The sequence below is a fragment of the Phyllobates terribilis genome, unplaced genomic scaffold (genome assembly GCF_046119375.1).
Source record: "Phyllobates terribilis strain yellow unplaced genomic scaffold, ASM4611937v1 Scaffold_11__3_contigs__length_659146591, whole genome shotgun sequence".
NCBI lineage: Eukaryota > Metazoa > Chordata > Amphibia > Anura > Dendrobatidae > Phyllobates > Phyllobates terribilis.
The window spans coordinates 130138808-130160441 of record NW_027362771.1 but is presented as its reverse complement, the minus strand read 5'-3'; the positions used below and the strand labels follow the sequence as shown (position 1 = coordinate 130160441).

Sequence of the window (21634 nt, the reverse complement as noted above, 5' to 3'; positions counted from 1 at the left end):
CCACTGGGAAGGGGGTTCAGCACTTCCCAGGTAGATCAGGAGCACCTGTCGAGACCCCTCTGGTGTGTGTTCCTCTCCTTGGTAAGTTCTCCCACTAAGTCGTCTCCTGACTGTGTGTGGTACGAACGGGGTGCAAGGCCAGGTCCCACTGGATAAACGCAGTGTAAGAGATACAGGTGGCGACTCCGCTCCGTCCGTATCCCCCTGGGATTCACTAGGCCTCCGGGCTTTTCTGACTGAGACGTGAAGTAACAAAGTCAGATATCGGGGGCCGGTCACCCTTCTTGCAGCAGGAATCCCTCTGACTAGGCCAGAGTAAAGAATACAGGTGGCGACTCCGCTCCGTCCGTATCCCCCTGGGAAACTTTTGCCTGTGGAGCCTCTGCTCCCCTCCAAGGCCTTCTTAGGTCAGGACCCTGACCGGGTAGAGACAGTGGTTAACTCTAACCCGCTCCTCGTCTCAAGGCCAGAGTAAGAGGACCGTGTATCTTCAGTCAGCTACAGACTTTTGCTGGACCCTGGCAGAAGACCACAATCAAAGACCTTGAACCCAAGATGGCCAAAGATTAAATATGAATGAATAAGTGTTTTCTAAAAGTGTTTCCTCCACCCTCACCCACTACATGGTTCCCCCTATCTTTGGTTCCCCCCATCTCCTATATCCCGGACCGGGGCAGCACCCTGGTGCATTTAGGCCCCCTTCAGGACAGGAGTGGTGTAGTGTTGAGTGGTGAAGTGGGGTCCTGAGAGATGCTCCATCCTTACCTGGAAGAGGAGATACCACACCTCGAACTGAGGTGCAGTACTCCTGTGGCGACTGAACCCTCAGGGGCCCCACAGATACAGCTAAAACCTTTAAAATACGCTTTGCAGACAGCACATCCCCAGTAATCCCAAATACTATTTACGGTCTTGCTCACCTCAAAGCTGTTCTTTTGTGCATCAACAAGTAGCTTTTGCATTAAAGGGGTTGTTCCCTGTCAGTAAATTAATGTCCCTGGATGCAGGTTATTATAAAGAAACAAACTGCGTTGTACTCATCTTCCTTATGTCCAGCGGCAAATCTTTGCATTTTGAGAGTGCAAAGAAATGATCTAATGACCAAGAAAGTCTATATAAACTGGCGAGAATCGATTGATCCAAAATTCAGTAGTAGAGATGAGCGGATCTTTTGATATTTGAATCTGACCCCAAAATTTGATATGTGGCAAATAAATTTGTGTAAATCTCAATACTGGAAAGCTTGTAATTGCTTGGAAAATACACAATGTTTAGAGGAGAGAGAGAGAACCCAGCTGACCATAAGAGCTTACATTCTACAGGAGAGAGAGAGCGAAAGAAAGGACCCTGCTGATCATAAGAACTTATACTGTACAGGAGAAAGAGAACCCCACTAACCATAAGAGTTTACACTCTACAGAAAATAGAGAGGACCCGCTGACCATAAAACCTTACACCCTACAGGAGTGAAATAGAGCCAACCCTGCTGACCATAAAAGCTTACACTCTACAGGAGTGAAATAGAGAGAATCCAGCTGACCATAAAAGCTGTAACAGGCTGGGTGGTGGAGCCACTGTGCTGTGATCCAAGAAGAGCCCGGAGGGGTGTGATTAGGAGCCTCTCCAAGTCCAACCTCGAATAAACGGCGGCTGATGATACCACGATCTGAGGAGAGACGAGGGAGGCCAGATCAGGTGCTACTCCGGGACTGATCTCGGGTGGATGACTGCTGACCCCCAAGGGACGGGAGGCAGGAACGGCCAGGAATGGTAGACAAGCATGACACAGGCAGGCTGGTTCTGGTGGGGCACGGCTGGTATACAGTCAGGCGGGTGCTGGAGGGTACGCCTGATAGACTGGCAGGCTGGTATACAGGCAGGCGGGCACATCTGATGTACAGGCAGGCTAGCATGGCTGATATACAGACAGGCTGGCACAGCTGGTATACTGGAAGGCAGACGGGCATGGCTGACAGAAAGGCTGGCTGGCATGGCTGATAGACAGGCAGGCTGGCACAGCTGACTGACAGGCAGGTATACTGGATACAAGCACTGGGACCTCCATAACTACCAAGTGTGTTAGGAAAACAGACAATGTTGCACAGGCACCTCCCATCAGGTAGAGGTGCCTTAACCGTAGAACGCATGACCATAAAAATGGGTATTTTCAAAAAAGAGTTGTTATACCGAAAATGCCTGTAACATAAAAATAAATGAACAACTGGAAATGACAAACTACTATATTCCTGAGGAATACCTAGAGTTTCAAAATTCTAACTAAAGTAATCTTGCAGAAAATAGAAAAAACAATTAACAGGGCGGGCCTGCGAGGCCCCAGGTATGCGTTCTAGGGTTAAATAATAAGTGTCTCCCATTGGCTGGGGACACTTTAAGACGGCGCACGCTGTCCCTTTCAGGCAACAGCAGAGCAGGGAGATGAAGGAGAAGCGGAACAAGCATGATGGGGGTTCCGGTGGTGAGTGGGCCGGCGTCTCAGCTGGGTGAGGGAGGCAGAAGGCAGAGACGCCTGTTATAAGAGCATAAAAATTCAAAACTTGAAAATTACAAATTTTCAAATTTTTAGCAAATTTCATTTTATTGGATTGAAAGAAGCCTTACAAAGTGATTACCACATAAAGAGATGCATCAGATTTGGAAAATGAGGCTCTGTCACGAAGGTGAAAACATTCTTCAGTGGTAAGGGGTTAACTGAGCCTTTACATTTTGCAGGGGAACCAGACAAGACTGTCAACTCTCTGAACTGATCTTCAAGGTGGCTATGGAACTTCAAGCGGCCATGATCAGAAAACATCCTGATATAATTGGATTTAAAACAAGGAGCTTGCAAGAAATGTGGTGTTATACAGTACACCAACCATGCACTAATGTTTTTCGCTAATGGTGATGACTTGTTTTATGTCACAATAGATGGATGGATCATTAAAACATTCTGTCAGTTCTCAAATTTTGTAAATAGGTGGACTAAATCAGTACTATTGCTCATTGATAAAAGAGAGCATATAGAATCATACATTATGTCAGGTAGTTTCTGTATTTAAATAATTGGGATTAAGCATTTGAACATCCTAGAGTAACTTCGAAAAATTCAACTTGTTCCCCTCATTAGCAAATGCAACCATAAGTTAGAGTTATGGTTAAAACTACCACCGTCAGTGGTAAGCAGATCAAATCTGATTAAAATGATTTAGATACCGAAACCCCATTTACTGTATCTGATACATAATTATCCAGTATAATATCCAACTAGATATTTTAATGGTTTCTTTTAGAAACTGATGCAGTGTGGTGGCCTGGCAGCATAAGGCTAGAGACCCTTCAAAGGGAAAAAAACAATGGAGAGTTAGATGTATTTTCTTGCTGCCCAACTCCAACATCTTAGGAGATGGGAGGATACTGAATTTCCCAGCTTAAGATTCCTGAATAGTTGCTTCACCAAAGTCATTGTTACGCTGATAACTTGCATGGTTAGTGGGCACCGTCTTACTCACTGCGTTCGCTGCTCTGCTCCTCTCTGTGTCAGGCCATCTTGCTGAGTTCCTTCTTGCAGCACTTCTAGTACTACTGCATCTTCCTGCTGTCTCCACCTAGCTATTAGGGAGGCGCAGCCAGACTCTGCAGGAATTTAACCCTGCTGTGTCCTGCAGAGTTTTGCTACCCTGGCCTATTTCCTGCCAGCAGGGATTTTATTAGACAGCTCCTCTCTCCACACCTTGCCTGAATTTAGGTTCTTAGTTTCAGACTGTTTCTAGTTACCTGTCTTGGTGTATTCCTCTTTTGACTCTAATGTTACTGACCTGGCTCATTTTGTCTGACCTCCCCGCTCCTGACCCCAGCTTCTTATTCTGGACCTGTGCTGCCCACCCTGACCTCTGACTTCCTGACATCTCTGTTTACTCCCTCTGTGCTTTGCATCTGTGCCTCTGACCTTTCGGTCAGCTGCTGCAGGTCTGGACACTGCCCTGGAGTGGAACCTGGTGGCTACCCTAATCGCCAAAGCCTATCCTCACCATCGGAGGCTCTAGTGAAGACCAGGTAGCCACTTAGTAATGCTCCCGTAGGGTAAGCCCGGTGTCACTATTCCTCCGCCCGGTGTGTCTGAGACTTAATGATGGACAGCTCTGTCATCCTATCCAGTGCTGGGTCATGCTGAGCTGTCAGTGCTTTGATTGACAGCTCAGTTGACCTGAGACTGGGAGGTGCAGAGATTTCTCCAGGTGCTCCCTGTTCAAAGTAATTGCTGTGCTATTTTAGTGAATTGTCTGGCCCAGATCACTGTCAGTCAAAGCTTCTGCTTTCTGTTGTGTGTTTGCATTAGAACGCATGTATTGCACTTCACCAGATAAGCACATGCGGAATACATGCATTCAATGTGCGGATGGTACCAGGTGTGGAGGAGAGGAGACTCTCCTCCGGACCCGAGTACCATAGAAAACTGTAAAAAAAAGAATAAAATAAAAAATAAATGTTATATTTACCTTCTGATGGCCCCCGGTGCGCTCGTCCTCTCATGGCGGCAGATCGCGGTTGGTGATATTAACTTTCTGTTTGTGGCACATTAGTATATGGGAGGGGGGAAAACTTTTCCAGATGGGTGGTGACCATGGCGGCCATTTTGAAGTTGGCCATTTTGGATCCAACTTTATTTTTTTCAATGGGAAGAGGGTCATGTGACACATCAAACTTATTGAGAATTTCATAAGAAAAACAATAGTGTGCTTGTTTTTAACGTAATTTATTTCATGAGTTTTTTACTGGTTTATGACCACTTATAAAATGTGTTCAAAGTGCTGCCCCTTGTGTTGGATTGTCAATGCAACCCTCTTCTCCCACTCTTGACACACTGATAGCACGGCAGAAGAAATTCTAGCACAGGCTTCCAGTATCCGTTGTTTCAGATGCTATCACCAACCAGTCCCATTTAATTTAGGTGTATCAATATAAATGGCCCACCCTGTATACTAAGGGTATATCTGACTAATTGCTTAATCTCTGTTTTGTGACCTATACACATTTTTTAACTCTCTGAGTCTAGTTTATATTATTGTACCTGTACTCTATCCCCAATTGGAACTTTACATTGAAAATGCACCTTATGTCATCTATTTGTTCTGGGTTAGATGGATGTGGGGGAATCCTCAATATTTATGTTTTATGTCAAAATTTTGAAAACATAAATTAAACGCAAGAATACATATGTATATATATATAACTGGCTAACCTTGAGAAGTACCCTGATATATTATCTGGATATGCTGCTTGTAAAAGCAAGTCACATGCATTTCTGGAGCTCGTGTGTACCCTTCATAATATCATTTTCTTTGAGGTCACAGTCATCAGGATACATCTTGCAGTAAATCATAGGATATTTGTCACTACTTTAAAATGTGCATCCATGGTTGGCTAGACTTCCATTTTAACTTGTAAATTTTATGATATTGGTGGCGTAATCAATTTTCTGGTATAGCGGAGCACAATGTTCTGCTAGTAATATGTCTATGCTCATTTTTCTAAGAATCCTGAGGTGAAAACAAGAACTGCAAATCAAGTCGCTGGAAGGTATCGTAAAGCCAACCTTTATTCTACAATGTATTTTAATAAAAAAAAGAGAGAGATAAATGAGGTAATGTATCGCCAACTATATGAAAAATATGGAAATAGGATTGATAAAACAATTGGCAGTCTTAAATATGCCAAGTATCCTTGAAGAGCTACTGTGTGCTGTGTAAAAGCCCAAATATTTCCATAGTGTCACAGGGCAACTCGTCAGCTGTTCAGGATCAGAGCATGGTATCCCAAGATCGACAAAACCCTTAACATATGCATGTAGATCTCAAAAAGAGGACGTAATTATTCAAACTGAGGTATCCACACAGAGGACAGTAACACTTTACATTCAGTTTGGCTCTGCTTATCTCTTTCAAGGTAAAGTTTTTTAAAAAATTTCCTTCAATTCTTTTACTCTTAGACCACAGCAGTGCAAAAATCTTTGAATATCTTGTGTTTCTGTGCACATAACATTGCTACTGAAAAAAGTTCAAGGCACAGGAGTACTTATGGTTGTTAATTCAGATCTCCTCTGCTCTTCTCCATAAGAGGGAGCTCTTTTGGCTTCTGCCACAAGTTATATGGGATAAGGTTTTGTCCGATATTAAATGTTACATTGTTGTCTCTTCCCATTCAAGTTCAACATCACCTAAAAAGAAGAAATTATTAAAGCGGCTTATAGTGTTATGTAGAGGCTAAGTAACTGTTCCATTACCATAAATATGCTGCATTTATTACAAGCAGAGTTGAGTATGACAATTTGCACTCCCCCGAGAGAGAAGTGGTCTAGTGGGCTTGTATGGAGCGAGGGCGTGGCTGTCTAGTGTATTGAGCGAGGCTGCATCCATTTGTCGAGTTTTGTCCGTGAGTATGCACATTGCATAAATCACTGCCGTTCCCGGCTAAGAACCCGGTGAATCCCCGCAGCACACAGAGCGTGCGCTGGGAGGATTCATCAGTCTGCAGTCATACAGAATGACTGCAGACTTCTCATTTCAGACCAGAAAACCCTTTTAACTGATGCAGGTATAAATAGTTCCCAAATATGCTTTTGTTACCCAATAACTTTAACACATATGAAAGAAAAGAATCTCTCTCCAATATCCAATATTGGTAAAATATCCAAACAAACAAAAAAATATATATATACTGTATATAATGCGATAGTAATAAATATCCAAATTTCAATGCAAACGGCAAAGTGAAGAAAATACTATGGGATCTGCTTACCCTCCATGGCATCCAAAGAGTCCATTTTCTGGAGAGCAGAGTAATTTACAAAACAGATGGCCTGGTTACTGCCTTTGGTAGCTAATAGGTCCACAACACACTGATGTAAAAATATATATTGTGCCTGTTGGGAGAAGAAAAAAACAGCAATAACCTATATAGCAATCTAACTAATATTTTTTTTCCAAAAAGACAGATCTGTACTATATTATTTGTGATTTATAACAAGTCCATAAAAATTCAAAAGAATTATCCAGCGTGGAAAAAATCTCCATAAAAATAGAAAATTTATTAATGAAAAGTATTTAAAAAAGTTTTTTTTTTTCAGAGACATAAGATGACATCAAATCAGTACAGAGTACTTAGGCAGACGCATTTCGGACTGAAACTTCCATATTCATTGCTATCAATAATCATGTGGAACTCAGAACAAGATCCCCACAAGATGGGATTGGCCATATCCAACCACGTGCATAGTCAGGATACGATATACAAACGCTGACAAGCACATGGGTATGGATAGCAATGAATAAGGAAGTTTCAGTCCGAAACGCGTCTGCCTAAGTACTCTGTACTAGCTTGATGTCATCTTATGTCTCTGAACAAAACAAAAAAAAATGTAAATACTTTTCATTAATAAATTTTCTATTTTTATGGAGATTTTTTCCACGCTGGATAATTCTTGTCTTTTGAATACTTTTCCTGTGGCACTGCCAGTTTCCGTGCAAGGAAGCCTATCTTCTACATGAATGGGCGAGCTGATGATTGTTTTTTCTTTTTTCTAAGTCCATAAAAATACCCAGTGGATGGCAAAATATTCAATAAAAAACATTTCCCACTTATATTTGAAAACAGAAATATTTCTAGTCAGATGGTAGTTCAGTATCCTAGTGATCAAAACCTGCTCTGAGTTAGACGCCCTAGAATTCTGTGGTCTGCAGCTACACTGTGTGCCACTATTAAGAAGTATGAATATTCAGTGCTCCCCACGCCCCATGCGCGTGGGGGGCAGTGAATATTCATTTTCTTTAGCAGCGGGGACAGTGTAGGCTGCAGCAGGCGGCTGCTGCCTCCTGTTCCCCGCTCCTCCACAGCTACAGCTCCCCCCACATCCCACACAGCATATATATATATATATATATATATATAAATATATATACACCCTCTCTCCCCCAACATTTGGACTATAAGACACACCCCCCATTTTCCTCCAAAATTTTGGAGGAAAAAAGTGCGTCTTATAGTCCGAAAAATACTGTAAATGCCTAAATGTAATGCCCCTAAAGATCAGCATATACTTTTCCTGACAATGTTCATGTTGTTTTATGACTTTCTGCTTTGCTTCCTGTCCCCTGCTATGCCATCACAGCCATCACTTCCTCTTCATAATCCTCTGTTCTCTTCTGACTACATTTCCCATCAGCTCTTGTGCTGGGCTGCAAGTGAGAAGTAAGAACACTAGCTATAACTCCAGCTGAACCCTCCCACTCCTCTCCCAGCTTCATACACAACCTGTACAGGACACTACTGCAGGCACGTCATTGATGCAGTGCATAGAAGTAACACAAAGCACCAGAACACCGGCCCTGGCAATAAAGCTTACCCATACTGCCACTCATAATCACGTTCTTGTAATAGGATGGATGGGGGGAGAGAGAGAAATGTACGAATGTATGTATATCATAGAGACAATACAGCAGGGAAGAGGCGGACATATTATTGGTGCAACCTGTGCGGCCGCACAGGGGCCCATGAGGAAGGGGGGCACTTCTACTTCCAAAGAAGGTGGAATTGTGCATTATGATGAGCTGTTGGACTACACATGGCCCATATATTGTTCTTACCAAGGGGCCTAGTTTACAGGCTCTAGTATTTGAAGATGAGATACAATTTTATTTTCCCTACTGTCTAATATTAAGAAATTAATTGAATTATGATCTATAAATTTGGTGTACATGCAATAAAAACTTCACTTACCAGGTTTTGCACCATACACATTCGTTCACTTCTTAGCTCTGCCACGAGGCCATATATGTCCACAAAGTCATGGTGGTTAATATGTTGAATTAAATGATCCATTGCAACAAAAACTCCTGATCTTCCAACCCCCGCACTAAAATGTATATTTAGATATTGTTCATTATGAAAATACAAACTTCACCCAATGATAATTATTATGAAGAACCTATAAACTGCTACATGTGGAATGCATATTCGTTATACGGAATATTTACTGTATGTATTGTATATTTCACTGAAAATATAAGCAATTTAAGGGTATCTCTCTAGAGCATTTCCGCAGAGAAAATCCAAAGAGAACTACAGTTTCTGATATGGGTTCTCCCCATAAGACTGTGATGTCTTATACTACTGCCATATCTGACACAATAAAAATTCAGCTAAAATATTCCTGGGCAAATTGTTTTCAGTAAATCAAGAATGGCATTCTGCTGTTTTTCCAGTGGCCAAGACCAACATCTGTGGCTTTTAGGGTATGTGCACATGTTGAGTATTTGGGTGTAGAAACTTCTGCACCATTTCTGTGTCTCTTGGCAGGAAAAACGTGTGTTTTTGCCGCATTTTGGCGGCGTTTTCGCAACGTTTTTGACCTGCGTTTTTCTAGCATTTTTGGACAGAAATGAATGAATGTAGAGATAGATAATAGACATAGATAGTAGATATAGATACTGTAGATAGCTTTAGACAGACATATAGACATACAGACAGACATATAGACAGACCGACATATAGATATATAGACATACAGACAGACATATAGACAGACAGACATAAATAAATAGACATACAGACAGATATATAGATATATAATTGCACAACCCCCCGACATATTCTAAAATTGCACTCTGTGGAGTTTATTGGACAGCTTTTTATGATTAAATAAATGAAAAAAAATGACGTGGGGTTCCCCCCCATTATTTGTAACCAGCAAGGATAAAGCAGACAGCTGAGAGCTAATATTATCAGGCTGGGAAGGTCCCTGGTTATTGGGCCGTTCCCAGCCTAAAAATACCAGCCCGCAAATGAAGTGGAGAATCAGATGAGATGCTTCTACTCCGGAATTTCGCCTTTACTCTTCCCGATGGCCCTGGTGCGTTGGCAATCGGGGTAATGGGGCTTGGGCTTTTAATCCAGCTGTGAATTGTCCAAAAACACAGCCTATCAAACCTTAGTGTTAGTAATGGTGAGGTTACAAACCCAATAAGTAATAAAAAAACACACACACACAAATAATCTTTATTTAAATAATCACTCCCCCACACTTTCCCTAGTTCTCGATTTTATAAAAAAAAAAAGTTCCCACGCAGGTCCGATATGGTCTAGCAAAACAGACGTAGTCCAGAAATGGAAACCTAAAAAACGTAAACAGAGAGAAATATAAACAAGACCCTATCCCTCATTCACCAACTTATTAGAAAGAAAGTTTCCATGCAGGTCCGACATAGTACTGCGATTCCCACGAAGTTCCCTAAATCCTACGGCGTCTTATTCTGAGACTCTATAGGCTTTAGCAGCAGCCACTCCCGGCTCATGTTGTGCTCCATGAGACCTGGTGACTGTGATGAGTAGTAACATTACTGATGTCACTGCTCATTAGAGTCGCCGGGTCATGCTGAGATCCTCGAGACCCGGCCGCTCTGAACAGCAGTGACATCAGTAACATTATTGCTCTTCACAGTCGCTGGGTGAGACATGGCGCCTCTGATGAGCGTTGACATCAGTAACACTACTGCTCTTCAGATGTTTCTGGTCACTCTGCTCTCTGGATTTTTTCAGATTCGGTAGACTACGGTGGACCTGCGTGGGAACTTTTTTCTATTAAATTGGCGAACGAAGGGCAGTGTCTTATTTTTATTTCTCTCTGTTTATGTTTTTCAGTTTCCATTTGTGGACTACGTTGGATTTGGTGAACTGTGTCGGCAGGGCCGGCTCCAGGTTTTTCTGGGCCCTGGGCGAAAGAGTCTCAGTGGGCCCCTTTAACACATACCACGATTCATGATGCAGAGATACGGCGGAGAAATATATATATATATATATATATATATATATATATATATATATATATATATAGTACAATGCAAATATTTCACTTCTTACATTACATGAGTGATATCTATTGTAAATTCCACAATAGCTCAGAAACCGGTGAATCGCTCCACACAGAATAGTGGCCCCCATATAAGGCTCCATACGGAATACTGGCCCCCATATAACGCTTCATACGGAATACTGGCCCCCATATTACACTCCATACGGAATACTGGCCCCCATATAAGGCCCCATAAGGAATACTGGCCCCCATATAAGGCCCCATAAGGAATACTGGCCCCCATATAAGGCCCCATACGGAATACTGGCCCCCATATAAGGCTCCATATGGAATACTGGCCCCCATATAAGGCTCCATACGGAATACTGGCCCCCATATAAGGCCCCATAAGGAATACTGGCCCCCATATAAGGCCCCATAAGGAATACTGGCCCCCATATAAGGCCCCATACGGAATACTGGCCCCCATATAAGGCTCCATATGGAATACTGGCCCCCATATAAGGCTCCATACGGAATACTGGCCCCCATATAAGGCTCCATACGGAATACTGGCCCCCATATAAGGCTCCATACGGAATACTGGCCCCCATATAAGGCTCCATACGGAATACTGGCCCCCATACGGAATACTGGCCCCCATATAAGGCTCCATACGGAATACTGGCCCCCATATAAGGTTCCATACAGAATACTGGCCCCCATATAACGCTCCATACTGAATACTGGTCCCCTTATAAAGCTCCATACAGGATACTGGCCCCCATATAACGCTCCATACAGGATACTGGTCCCCTTATAAAACTCCATACAGGATACTGGCCCCCATATAACGCTCCATACAGGATACCGGTCCCCTTATAACGCTCCATACAGGATACCGGTCCCCTTATAACGCTCCATACAGGATACTGGCCCCCATATAATGCTGCATGCAGGCTGTGCCCCCTTATAATGCTCCATGCAGGCTTTTACCCCCCACATAATGCCCCATACAGGCTGTCCCCCCACGTAATGCCCCATACAGGCCCCCCCTTTTAATGCTCCATGCAGGCTGTTACCCCCCACATAATGCTCCATACAGGATGTCACCCCCCCTCTTTATAATGCCCCATGCAGGATGTACCCCCCCTCTCTTTATAATGCCCCATGCAGGATGCCCCCCCCCTTCTCTTTATACTGCCCCATGCCTCCATACATTAAAAAAATCAAATACTCACCTCCCTTCTCCTCACCTGCTGCCTGCTACCTGTTGCCCGCTGCCCGCTGTTCGGGTCCGAATTCCAGCGTTGTCGGCGTCTTCCCGCTCAGCGCTCCCTGTGACGGCTCAGGGGAGGGCGCGGTGTAAAGGCGTCACCGCGCCCTCTGACCTGAGACGTCAAAGGGAGCGCAGAGCAGGAAGACAGCTGATCTGCGGAGGCACGGGGAGAGATAAGTATCCAGCTGCCGGGGCCCTGAGCAAGCGGCGGAGAAGGGCGGGCGCTGATGTAGCACCCTGAGGATTCGGCTGCTACAGGGGTATTGCACCTCAACCCAGAGGTGTGATATTCCACTCCCGGGTAAGGATGGAGTGTGGAACTGAGCTCAGTTAGCTGCATGCACTACACACATCCCATTTCCGGGGAACAGACCGATGGTACTCCCACTAGAGAAATGTGCAGGTACGACAGTGTCTGTTCCTGGCTGGAGTGGGAGGGGGGTGGAACATCCCAGTAGTGTAGGGGCAGATAGGGGGAGCAGTCTGGGTAGTGCTAGGAGCTCATTGGGTGCTGGTCACCTGAGCTCACACATAGAGGGAGTATATAAGGTGGGCACCATCTTAGATCAGGGTCAGTCAGTCTGTCAGTCTTTTGTCAGAGCAGAGGAGAAGAGCAGCTCCAAGGCCAAGAGAGAGAGAGAGGAGAAAGAAAGACCCAGAGGGGGAGAAAGAAGGAACTCCAAGAGCCCAAATTAGACCAGAGGGTGAAGAGTTGGCAACAGGGTACCGGATCCCAAGCTGGCAGAGGCTACAGCACACCTTAGCCAGGAACCGGAGGTCGTGGGCAGGATCTGCCACGACCACCCACTAAATCCACCCGGAAGGCAGACCAGGAATAGGGTCAGGGAACCCAGAGACAAGGGTTTACCACCAAGAGGCCCAAGGGAGCCGGACATAGGTGGATCCCTGGTGGGGAAGGCCAGAGAAGAGGACAGGACAGAAAGGGAGCTCAGGACCACGCTCCAGAATCACCTGGGGGTTGGCTGAGTCCAGGACCTGGTGGACGCAGCACGGCTCGGGTGGTCACTTAAGGCCGGAGTGACCAGAACAACTGCAGTAAGTAAACAAACCTTGAACTGCACAGCCCGACTCTGAGTCTCATTTCCATCCTCGCTGCACCACCACAACCCCCATCCTCTGCAACTGACCCCCTGAGGCTATACCCCTCCCGTTGGGGGTTATACTACCTGAGCTGCACATACATCATCAGCCTCAGCGGACCCTGCTGCAGCGGCGGCCGTATTGACCGCAATTCAACGGGTGGCGTAGTCGACACAAAAGAACATCTAGAAACATCATAAGGACTGCCACACACTGAGCTTGACACCCTGGGCACGGACCGGGTCACAGCCACTCGGAGACTACAACCCCCATCTGATCCGGCTCCGGGTATCCCTAACAACACTGGCCCAGGGGGCGCGTCACTGACACCGCTCTCCTCCGCCCATAGCCCAGCGGGGTGCGCGACCGCCAGTGGGCCCCTCTGCCTGCTCAGGGCCCCGGCATTTGCCCGGGTGCGCCGGGTGCTGACGCCGGCCCTGTGTGTCGGACATGCGTTGCAACTTTTTTTTTTTTTTTAATAAAATGGTGAACCATGGAAACTGTGGAGGAGTGTTTATTTAAATAAAGTTTTTTTGTGTTTTTTTTTTAATACTGGGTTAGTAATGTGGGTGTCTGGTGTTTTTGGACAATTCACAGCTGACATCAACCCCAAGCATCATTACCCTGATTGCCAACGCACCGGGAAAAGCGAAGGCTTATTTGGTAAAATCTCATCCACATTGCAGCTGCTGTAATTCACTATGGAATTTCCTTGTGTGAACATAACTATACTGTTATATTCAAATAACAATAATAGTAATAATAGTAAATATACTTAAAAAAGAATTTGAGTACTTTCAAAAGTCAAAAGCCAATGATTATGTATCAGTTACCAGACCATGTGTTCTTACATTACACTACTGACCTAATGTACAATAAAATATGACCTTTGCACAGTATTACCATACCAGTTAACTCAAAAGTGACAAAGCTCTATAATTTGTATTTTTTTTTTGTAAAAATGAAAATTCAGACCCCGTATTTAACAATTTATGATTGGTACCTGCAGTGTACAATTGTCGGTGTATTTTCATGCGGTCTACTTGCTCGAACCATTTTTGTAAAATGAGTTAAGGCTGTAGTGTTTTCTGGGACTCCATGTTCTGGCCAAGAAGTAAAATTACACTGACGGACCATCATGTAATCGCCATGCTGAAGTGAAAAAAATATATAAGAGTCTGAGAAATTATTTTAAGGGGAAAGATTTTATTACTTTATGTTTATTGTATGTTGTGATTGTTCAGAAATATAAGATTAACATTTACTTCTTTTTCTCTAAAGGGAATCTGTGACCAGGTTTTTGGTACCCTATCTGTGAGCAGCATGTTGTAGGGGCTGAGACCCTGATTCCAGTTACGTGTCACTTTACTGGGCTTCTTGCTGTTTTCTTAGCTGTAGATGGACCAGTTCTCTGAATGCTGAGCTCCGTTTAACCCCCCCCCCCCCGCCACTGATTCGCAGATTTCTGTGTACACTGTGTATAGGCAGAAAGCAAGCAATCTGTGATGGGGGAATGGTTGAACTACATGGAAGTAAGTTTACTAGTCCTCTAGTGAAAATCTCCTGGGGATAAAACTGTAAGAGGATGACCAGGACCTGGTCATGCACCTTGTCTGTATGTGTACACATAACGCTATATCCTGTTTGAAATGTAAACATGTGTTATTATCAATGGCCTGATGTGTTAGATATAGGGTCAGTATAGGTTAGTGCAGATAGGGTATTAGAATAGGAGGGGAGTAGGCTAAGGGGGGCACTATAGTTTAAAGCAGATATAGTTGCAGGTTAGGAAAGAGTTAAGGGGGTTTGGGAGCTGCTCAGTGTGGGAGGAGCAGATTCAGTGAAGCACAGAGAGGTTTGTTGCAGGCAGTTCTAGAGGAAGTGAGAGAGATGTAAGGAGTTTACAGTTGGTGGTCCAGGGGGCACCGTTGGCACGATCTGTCCAGCAGAAAAGAACCCGTATTCAGATATTCTGGACCAGACATTTCCGAACGTTCGGGACCTACGGTCCACAGGATTCACAGTGAGGTGTGTGTCCAAAAGCCTTCATTGAAGGGGAAGTCGGACGGGAAATAGTCAGTACGGGATTCTTAAAACTGCGAGGGTCTCATAGACCAGGAACGTCCGCTATGGAAGGGACAGCTCAGGACAAGCGGACAGTGAACATCTATACGTGCGGTGTATCAGACGGTAACCCTGGAATAGTATGTGATCAATGCTGTATGCTGTATGAAGATGATTGCAAGTGTTCTAGTAAAGTTCTTTTTTATAAAACGGAATGGAAGTCCCTAAATGTGTGTGCGGCGGTTCCTGAGGTGAAAGAACTGAAGACAGCAGAGATCTGCAATCCAAACGTGAGTGTTCTGCACCACACGCACAACACAGGAGAATTGGGACATTTATCTTTGTCATGGGACCAGGGTAAGGGAACACATCAACCCCTCACCACAACTACTACCCTGAGGTTCCTACAAAATTGGCTTAGTCGGCAGGATGCGAGTTCCTCGCATGAAGAGAGCGGGGTGGAGAGGACCCGCGGCGCAGATGAGGCGCCTGAAGATAAACAAATGCAGCGGAGAGAATTGAAAAGTGTACGAAATGAGATTGCGGATGAACATGGCGATGCCAAGATGGTGGCCGGTAACGTGAGTCTAAAGATGGCGGAGGATGGCGCGGAGATTGGTGAAAGTCCCGCCCATTGTGGGCGTCCTGAGCACAAAACGGAGCGGAAAGCAGTATGGTATGGACGCCGGCCCAGATGGAGATTACGGCCCCCTGTGAGTGGTATCTGCCCACGATGGGCGCGGCGAAGGAAAAAGTTCCACCTACCATTGAAGATCCCAGAGACAGAGTGGGAAGAATTGCCAAAGGCAGCTCCACCCATGGACGGGCGGAGTCTAGAAGAAAAACCCCATGTGTTGAACAGTGCGGCGCCATTGCTGGGAGAGACAGTAAAGCTGCAGCAGCAGAGCAACATGTCTTATCGTGGTGGCTGCGGGAGAATGGAGTGGAGCCGGCGCAGGGAACGTCAAGAGAAGAAGGAACGTCCAGGAGGCCGCTGGGGAGTCTTTGACCTCCATGATTATCCCGTAGAGAGCGGCTTACCATTCGTACCAGGCTGGTACTCCTTCCACGATCCACGTGAGGATGCCGTCTCCCTTGCAAAGGCCTTAAAGGGGCTCGTGGTCGCAAGCCCCGGAGAGAAACAGGAAGCGGTCCAGGAGGAAGCGGCCAGAGGAACAACGGCGGCGGATGTGCCAGCAGATGACGGTGAGCCAGCTCCGGTGACCGTGGCAGCGGTAAGTTGCAACGCGGGTCCTGTCTCCAGCCCCCAGCCCCCTACTTACCAGGCAGTAGTGACAACCCCCGGGGAAGAGGAGGCCCGGTGGATCGCCGGGGTAATCGCTGAGAAGAAGAGGCAGGAGCGCCGCATCCGCGAAGAGCTGCAGAGGCCGGGGGGAGGAGCAATGTCCGGCCGGATGACTAGCGGCATCGTGCGACATTTTGATTTGTTCCGCGGCTACGGATTCATACAGGAAGTGGGGACCGGCGAGAAGGTGTATGTCAATCAGGGGTCTGTTGACACCCCCGGTCTCTTGTTTATGGGTAACCGGGTTGCATTTATTTTATGAGCGTGGGCCCCGAGGCCCATATGCAGTGGCCGTCACTGTTCTGTCTGACACAGAAGAGCAGACGATGAATCGGCCTGTGCGGCCGACGGTAGTGGCCACAGTACAGCTGGCTGTGGGCCAAAGTGACAGTGTAAACTCCAGAGGGGGATCTCCTGCGCTGGAGTCATTGGGAGCGACAGCCGGTTCTCAAGGGGGCGTGCGGTCGGCATCTCCCAGCCTAACAACCGCAGAAACAAGGAGCCATAATAACAGCGGAGGATCGGTCTCCAGTGATGCATCCTCTGGAACCACTATCATTTATATACAGGGTCAAGGAGTGGCCCATTACGGTAGTCCCAGAGGAATCCACGAGTGAGCGGCTGCTGTAAAAAAAAAAAAATCTTGTTGTGCTCGTTGCACAGTAAATTCGGAAAGGAACTGTTCCGCGTTCCTAGGGGCAGGAGCTCCTGTCTAGCCCGGTAGTGACCGGAGGTGGCCCAGGATGCGGTCACTAAAGAGAGACTGTTCCACGTCTCTTAAAGGGCAAGAAGCCCTGATAGCACCAAGGAGAAATGGTGCTGGCCGGACGGCCAAAAGATAATTCTGTTTGTGTATGTCCCCCCCCCCCCCCTCCAAGTTCTGCGCATTCCCCTGCTGGATTACGGGACTGAACCCTAAAAGGGTTAATTACGGGACTGTGTGCAACTGCTTCATGGACTGTGTCCTAGTATAAGAACTCTCGAGCGGTTCATGGTCCTCAACTGGACAGTACTCAGTAAAAGGAGGGAGGGGGAGAAACTGTCAGGACGACCCGAAGATCGAGCCGGGTCACTGCTTCAGGACTGTCGGAGCAGGAGTTGTTGGCCAGCGGGCCTGTGGTGGACATTTTTTTTGGGGGGTCCCAGGAGCAAGGGGACCGGAGTCCGACGGACTCATATCCAAAAGAACTTAAACTCTGTGTTCCAGCGTCCCAACTGAGTGGGACCGAGGTCAAGATTGACCAACAAGAAAAAGTGAATTAATCTATTGCGTATTTTAATATAAATATGTGTTGAATGTTTTAAATGTGCATTAGTTTTTTCTTACAGGTGCTCTCATGGTCGGGACGACCATGATTAAGGAGGGAGGAAATGTAAGAGGGTGAGGTTAGGTACTAAATACTTGGTGATGGATTCCCTTTAAGTAAATTAATCTACGCATTGCCATAGTGAGTGGTAGGGCTAATCTGAAGTTTGACAGCAAATGATTAGAGTGAGTAGCTAAGTACCTAACCACCAAATATGTCACTTGTTATATAGTACAGTATATGATAACCTCATACTATGTAGCATTGTGTTTGAACTCAAGTCCTCAAGTAATCTAGGTTTAAAGGGAATTTGTCAGCAGTTTTATTTCTACCTCATCTGAGAGAAGCCTGACTAGGCAAAGAGAAGCTGTATCCAAGGATGTATCACTTAGATTACTGGGTGCAGCTGTTTTCTCACAATCAGAGCTCTTAGATTGAGAATGAAGCAGAGCTGAGAAAGTTAACCCCGCCTACACCAGGCTCTGTATGTACAAAGTTCATAGATAGTGAGGTGCTTATCACAGGAGGGGGCGGAGTCGGACTAGTCTGGTAATGTTAATCTCTTAGTGATAAATCCTTTACAGCTAGTAAACAACAGCATGCACTTTGACAAGTGACACATCCCTGAATTCTGCGATTCAGCCTCTATCTGCTGCTGTCTTCAGATCACATAGCAAAAACCTGCTGACAGATTCCCTTTAATGATTTCTTTAATAGATTTTCTAATGATGTAACATTGGCTGACTCGAAGGGAAAGGTGTAATTTACTTAATTTATCTTTAAAGGGAACCTGTCAGCTGCCCTAGCTTCCCCAAACCACCACCATATATTTATTGCACCTTATATGTACTTTCTAACAATCCCCTTTATGTAGCTTAGTTGATTGGTGAATAACCATAAAATCAGTTTTAAAACGCCGCTCGTGATATGCAAACTAGTTGGTGACTAGTTTCAGAGATCAATCCTCCCTCTCATCATGTTATCAAACCACTTTGGCCATGAGTAACATTATTTGCCACGTCACCTCCAGCTTTTAGCAAATCTTGTATAAACGAGCAATATTCTCCCTCCCTGGATATGCACATCGAAGCTGGATGTACGCTCGCATCTTTGACGGCACAATGCACATGCCCAGGGAGGCAACAGTGATGTAGGACTCAGCCAGCCATGGAGGAGCTCCACAATCACTGGCAAAAGAATGTAAGGCCGGTGTTACATCCCGCATATAATATTTATATAATTTACTACCCATACAGTTAATATAATTACCCGTTCAACTTTTAGGTCTCGAATGGTCCAATCAATTTGGACGTCTTCTACCACTTTGGTGATCACAATATCCCCAAAAACTGTAACTGGTTTGTTATCCTCTGGCCAATATTGATGACATCTAATCTGTAAAACACACATATTTGTTAATAGGAATTAAAAATATATATATTACAGCATGTTTGCAACAAACACAATACACTTACCCTTCCTTTCTCGAAGCACTGAGTAAGCATTACTATGGTCTTTGCTCTGGTTTCCCATACCATTCTCCAAAAGTCACCCACAGTTCCTGCCAATGGGCCTTGTGTAGCAATAAACTCATTAGGACAAATATAACCCTAAAATGAGAAAAGCAATTACTGAGAGAAGTCTGGCCGCTATGTACTGTAACACTAAACTAGCTAGGCTCTTAGGAAGATTTATTTCCATTGTGTGTATGGGACATATCATCATCACCTCTCTACTCGTTGATGAAATGCCTGTTCTTATTAAACTGGTTGTTGTGGCAAGGTCAAGGTACCATAGCACATATTCTACTCCTCGCCACCCGAATGTAACATTGTACGCTGCAGTAAATTCCTATAAATATATAACCTCCCTTTATATGTGGGAAAAAAGTAAAAAGTAAAATATAAGATTAGATTACAATCTTACCCTAAATAATTTCACCCTTTATTTCTAGTTAAGGAGATTTCTAAATAACTGTAAATGAACCAGTTTACATTACAAGTCATATTTTGTACAAGTGCAAAGAGTAAAGATAGTAACAAAAAACGGCCAGAAAACTTAAATGTGTGCAGACAGGCAGATAGGTGATGGTCAGAGGCACAATGGTCACAAAGGTGGTATTGTTTAAGGAATTTATAAGCATGTCAGAAGAGATGGGGTTGAAGGTTTGCATAAGGCCAATAAATTATCTAGAAAGTTTGAGCAAAGCGCTATATTGCGTTCAGAGCTGAAACAGTGCGCTTAAACTAATGGGTGAACAAAAATTGCCAATTTTTCCCTTGACTAATGTTGCCTTATTTTCTGTGAAAATATATTATCTATATATTTTTTGTTACTAATTATAGCCAGATAATGATATATTCATTTTTCAAATCTGTTTTATATTTCTGATTGTAGATTTATTCTATTTTTTGTACATGATTACGGGAGCATTCATTTTGCTTGAGCCATTGTAAACAGCAGATTACAGCAGCCATCTGACCCATAAAATCTTGTATACTAGAGATACTGTAAATCATTGTAACACTCTTATTGGAGAGTGTTGTGGGCATGCTCCATGACACGTGCAGGAATCATAGTACAAGGAGGAGTTGTCTCCCTTGTCTAACTTGCTTTCAAGTGTAATTCATTTCAACTAGCAAAGATGCTGAGGTGGATTGCCAAAAGTGGGGATGGGTCTTTGTCTTTCTTCTCTTGATTTGGCAGCAGCAATGCATTTTAAGTGAGGAAAGGGAAGTTCCAGAACTTATAGTGATGGGAAAATGATGATAAAAGAGAACAGCCGACTCATAAAAATTCAGGGCAAGTTACAAAGAGTACAAATCAGAAAAGTTACAAGACATAGAGTGATTTTTGTTCTGAAATCAGTTTTAGCTTGTTTTGGGGAATGAGGGCAGCAAAAACGTGCGTTTTACAAGGTTTTATCTGAAAGAGAAAGTATTCTATGTAGTTTGCTTGATTATGCAATGAAGCTAGCTAACCCCTTTCTTTGCCATGGCTAATACAAAGGCAGAGAAGGGCGCGGCCCATTCAAATGATCCAGTGAGCCAGCCCCCTTTAAAAACAACTCCAGTCGCAAGCCTGACACAGGAAACTTTCTCCCATGTCATGCACGGGGCAAGAAGTTGTACTGAAGGTACCTGGACCAATGGTGTGATGGACTTGTCGGTGGAGCTTAGCTAATACAAGTGCATTTGTAAGTTATATAGAATGACCCTATGAACGCATTTGAACATCTTTTTTTAAATTAATGTGGAAAACCCCTTTTTTATGATCATAAAGCAAAGCTGTCTTCTGAATGTGATGTTTTATTTCTAGTTTTCAAACCAAGATCCCTAACCAGAATGGTCGACCATAGGGCATTTTTATACTTACAGACACATAGCTGGCATTGATGTAATCTGAGCCTGGCACACCAGCATCCGCTATAAGCTTTACTCGGTTATTGTTATCTGTGGCATAAATGTGTAGGACAGATTAGTCTCGCACATATCTACACTTACAGTCTGCAGTACAAAGTACCCTTTCTTATAAAAGATTGGATAAATAGCATTATCACAAAGAGTTAATCAAAGTGATTAGAGAGGAGCAAACCCGAATTAAGTTTGGGGTTTGCACCGGTCACTTAGTGTTCCGGGAGCTAAAAGCCGAACACAGACTTCTCCCCGAACCCGTTGCAATGTTCGGAGTTCTGGGGGAAATACGGGAGGAGAGAGAGTATTTTCCAGAAGTTC

The 21634-nt window shown here is 44.6% G+C and overlaps 1 protein-coding gene across 1 annotated transcript in view; it reads right to left on the bottom strand.

The window, feature by feature from the left end:
* Positions 1 to 5575: 5575 nt before the first annotated feature.
* The window catches only part of PTPRQ (protein tyrosine phosphatase receptor type Q), an 814679-nt gene continuing 798620 nt past the window's right edge, over positions 5576 to 21634 (bottom strand). The window contains exons 58-64 of the mRNA XM_073651596.1: positions 21276 to 21352; positions 19376 to 19510; positions 19170 to 19295; positions 14227 to 14375; positions 8773 to 8908; positions 6796 to 6919; positions 5576 to 6214 (exon numbers count right to left, since the gene is read on the bottom strand). Coding sequence (XP_073507697.1) covers positions 6177 to 6214; positions 6796 to 6919; positions 8773 to 8908; positions 14227 to 14375; positions 19170 to 19295; positions 19376 to 19510; positions 21276 to 21352 — 785 coding nt within the window. The 3' untranslated portion in view covers positions 5576 to 6176. The remainder of the gene's footprint in view (positions 6215 to 6795; positions 6920 to 8772; positions 8909 to 14226; positions 14376 to 19169; positions 19296 to 19375; positions 19511 to 21275; positions 21353 to 21634) is intronic.